General features: G+C 46.0%; 1 protein-coding gene across 15 annotated transcripts in view; it reads left to right on the top strand.

Moving 5' to 3' along the window:
- ST6GAL1 (ST6 beta-galactoside alpha-2,6-sialyltransferase 1) overlaps positions 1–3950 on the top strand; it is a 132058-nt gene extending 128108 nt beyond the window's left edge. For 14 of the 15 annotated variants that reach the window (XM_037746081.1, XM_017549562.2, XM_037746077.1 and 11 more), the window contains one exon: positions 3282–3950. In XM_037746081.1, the coding sequence (XP_037602009.1) occupies positions 3282–3523 (242 nt within the window). In that variant the 3' untranslated portion in view covers positions 3524–3950. Of the gene's footprint in view, positions 1–2500; positions 3241–3281 lie in introns of those variants that run through there. The other variant, XM_037746082.1, reaches the window with a different exon arrangement.
- The last annotated feature ends 211 nt before the right edge of the window (positions 3951–4161 follow it).

Below are 4161 nucleotides of genomic sequence, written 5' to 3' on the forward strand. Positions count from 1 at the left end.
CCATTCAGGACATAGGTGTAGGCAAGGACTTCATGACCAAAACACCAAAAGCATTGACAACAAAAGCCAAAATAGACAAATGGGACCTAATCAAACTCCACAGCTTCTGCACAGCAAGAGAAACAGTCATTAGAGTGAATTGGCAACCAATAGAATGGGAAAAAATTTTTGCAATCTACCCATCTTACAAAAGGCTAATATCTAGAATCTACAAAGAACTAAAACAGATTTATAAGAAAAAAACAAACAAGCCCATTCAAAAGTGGGCGAAGGATATGAACAGACACTTTACAAAAGAAGACATATATGAGGCCAACAAACATATGAAAAAATGCTTAGCATCAGTGGTAATTAGAGAAATGCAAATCAAAACAACATTAAGATACCATCTCACACCAGTTAGAATGGGGATCATTAAAAAATCTGGAGACAACAGATGCTGGAGAGGATGTGGAGAAATAGGAACACTTTTACACTGTTGTTGGGGGTGTAAATTAGTTCAACCATTGTGGAAGACAGTGTGGCGATTCCTCAAGGACCTGGAAACAGAAATTCCATTTGACCCAGCAATCCCTTTACTTGGTATATATATAAAGGATTATAAGTCATTCTACTATAAGGACACATGCACACGAATGTTCATTGCAGCACTGTTTACAATAGCAAAGACTTGGAACCAACCAAAATGCCCATTGGTGATAGACTGGACAAGGAAAATGTGGCACATATAAACCATGGAATACTATGCAGCCAATGAGTTCATGTCCTTTGTAGGGAGATGGAGGAACCTGGAAACTATCATTCTCAGCAAACTGACACAAGAACAGAAAATCAAACACCGCATGTTCTCACTCATTGGTGGGTGTTGAATAATGAGAACACATGGACACAGGGAGGGGAGCATGACACATTGGGGTCTGTCGAGGGGAAATAGGGGAGGGACAGTGGGGTGGGGAGTTGGGGAGAGAGAGCATGGGGAGAAATGCCAGATACAGGTGATGAGGAGGAAGGCAGCAAATCACACTGCCATGTGTGTACCTATGCAACAATTTTGCATGTTCTTCACATGTACCCCAAAACCTAAAATGCAATTAAAACAAAACAAAAAAACAAAAACAAACAAAAAAGGATCAGTAACAGTGCTGTGCAGTTTATTGGAACAATGCTGGCCAGTGGTCCTCTTCTTGGATTTTCTCCACACCTCATGGTCTGTCTGCTCTTCCCCTCCTTTCTCCTTGGGTTGAGCAGGACCACTAATCAATTTTTAATGGGGCTCTAGGATCTGCTAAGCAGAAGCTTACCACCCCGCCCCCTCCCTCAACATGCAGTGGGACCCTTTTCCACCGAATGGCTGTTTTGAATAAAACTCTTTGAGTTTCTCAATGAACTTAACTGGTAGCTACTGTCTCCAGCAGCCTGTAGGGGTTCCTTTGGGGCAGCCTTACTGTCAGGGGTTGGATTGTGGGAACAGTTTCAATGACACAATCAGAATGTAAGAGCATAAGAGGTTTTTATTACTTACAGATCCTCAAGCTAGGCAGGGCGATCAGAGAGGGGCAGACAGCAGTTCTCTGTCCAGAGGCTCATGGTAGCAAAAGCAATGTAGGCATGAAGGGGAGGGCTTCCCCTGTTTAAGGGTCACCTAGGGTGGGGTGTCCTAATTTCACCAGGTTATTTTTCTGCTGGGTACTTTAAATAGCAGGTTGGCTCAAAGCTGGATTTAAAACGGGGGGCTCCATGGAGGGACTTCTGTCTACATTAGTTAGCCTTGGCTGGACCTAGGCATCAAGCAACTACGGTTTCTCCACTACTTCAGTCAATGGCCCCAGCCACTCACCACTGTGTCACTTGTCTGCCTACCTCCCCTACTAGACTGCAGACTCCTTTGGGGTGGGAAGTATTGTGTCTTCTCTTTGAGTCTGACATGGGATAGCCCTTTGGTAAATGTTCCCTAAGTGAATAAATATGTGTTCAATATGAGAGGCACTCTTTTATAGAGAGATTGGGGTTCTTAACCATATCACATCTTCTTCATACCTTTTTCTTTCACTTTTGGTTGGGTGCATTTGGGGCTCTTTCTGGAGCCCTGTTGAGCAGGAGTCATTGGCATTTTGGGAGACACAGCTTCCTATTGCCCTGTGCTGTTACCTTTGCCACCAGTCCTCCCCTTTGCCCATCTTCATGGCCACTGCCTCTTCCACATCCCACACCAGTGCTTCTGGGAGGTTTACTTGTCTTCTCCTGTGGGAAGTGCTCCTTCTCATAATCCCCAGGAGCACTTCTGTGCCTTCATCAGTTAGTTGCAGAGCTTTCTTTTCTCTCCCATTCAACCAGGGGGTAGCCAGAGGGCAGAGGCAAGGTTGATCTCATCTCTAATTTTTTTGGAACAAAGTTGCTGCTAGCAGTTTTGCTTTCAGTAAGAATTACCCTATTATAAAGATTCCATATTTACAGTATACAAAAGGGGTTTTAGAACCATGATCTTATTTAATCTTAACAGTGACCTGTGCAGTAGGAGCATTGGGTGGATCATTCCCTTAGAACAGATGAAGAGTCTGAGGCCCAAAGAGGGGAAGTGTCCTGCCTAAGATGACTCAGCCAGTTGGGGACAAGCATGGTGACAGCATGAGTCTTCTGCCTCCTGCTAGAGCCTGAATCCCAGAGTTCTGCACAGCCTCCCTGAAGAGCACCAACCTCCTAGGCTCTGATTGCTCTGCCTGAATGAGTAGAGTCCATCAGTACAGACTGTGGAGCGCTCTTGTTCCAGTTGTCCTTCCTCTCAGCTAAGGGAAGAAAAGTCTTCCCTCCCCAACACTGTTTCATGCAAGTGCTCTAAGGAATAGTCTGCTCCCAAATTGTACCATCCAAGAGGCTCTCCAGGATGTCACAGTGCTAGAAAGTGCTAATTATACACGATGGCACTGTCTCCTCAATCAGCTCAGTAACCTTGTCCTCTTTCTTCAAATAAATTATTCCATGGATACATTCATTAGCTGACTGATGGAGTAATTTAATCTACTAGCATTTGGGGAGACTGTGTTATTCACCAGGCCCTGGCCTAGGTGCTGGGGATTCAAAGGTACATAACGCTTATACGGCCCTGCATCCTAAGGAACACTGCTGGGCTTGGCTTGTTGAAACTTGGATTGGGAATCACAGCCATAAATAAAAATTCCAGAGGGGAACCTCTCCATATTGGGGGTTGTGAGCTTCTGGACCCTGGGCAGAGCTCTGGGGTGCTGGGGTTGTTGGGCATGACTCACCTCTGCTCCCCTCTCCAGGTATCATCATTACGATGACACTGTGTGACCAGGTGGATATTTATGAGTTCCTTCCATCAAAGCGCAGGACCGACGTGTGCTACTACCACCAGAAGTTCTTCGATAGTGCCTGCACGATGGGCGCCTATCACCCGCTGCTCTATGAGAAGAATTTGGTGAAGCATCTCAACAAGGGCACAGATGAGGACATCTACCTGTTTGGAAAGGCCACACTGCCTGGCTTCCGGACCATTCATTGCTAAGCATAGGCTCCTCACTCTTCTCCATCAGGCACTGAATGGATGGTCTTTGGCCACCCCAGCCTGGGAAGACCATTTTCCTGAACAATTCCAGTCTGCTTCTTTTACTCTAGGGGACTCTGTCAGCAACAGCACTAGGGCTTCAGGAGCCTGTGGTCAAAAAATCAGGTCCAGCCTTCCCTGTGGCCAGTTTATGAGCCCAGAGCCTCCTCCCACACACATGCACATATCCCTAGCATTCTTTCCAGACAGCATCCTCCCCACCTTCCACCGTGGTAGATGCAAAGTCTACCTCCCCCATCAGGGATGCCAAAGCTGGGCTTTGTTTTTCCCAACAGAAAGATGCCATTCTTACAGACCAATGCTCTATATTGCTTGGAATCTGCATCTAAATATTGATTTCACATTTTAAAGAAATTGTCCCAAATTACCATTGTGCTCAATGCAGGGTGCTCTGGCGGGGGCAGGTAGGTGGTACAGGGGATTGGAAACATGCTCAACTCCTTCAGAACAAAGTTGCTCCCAAGGTCCATGCCCCTGGAACATGTTCCTATCACTCTGGCTGGTTGGGCTCGTCCTTAGACTGGGTGCTTATGAGCAAAGCGTCTTGATTAGTCCTCTTTTTCTCTCCATGTGGAGAT

This window comes from Cebus imitator, unplaced genomic scaffold, assembly GCF_001604975.1.
Source record: "Cebus imitator isolate Cc_AM_T3 unplaced genomic scaffold, Cebus_imitator-1.0 Scaffold220, whole genome shotgun sequence".
Lineage (NCBI taxonomy): Eukaryota > Metazoa > Chordata > Mammalia > Primates > Cebidae > Cebus > Cebus imitator.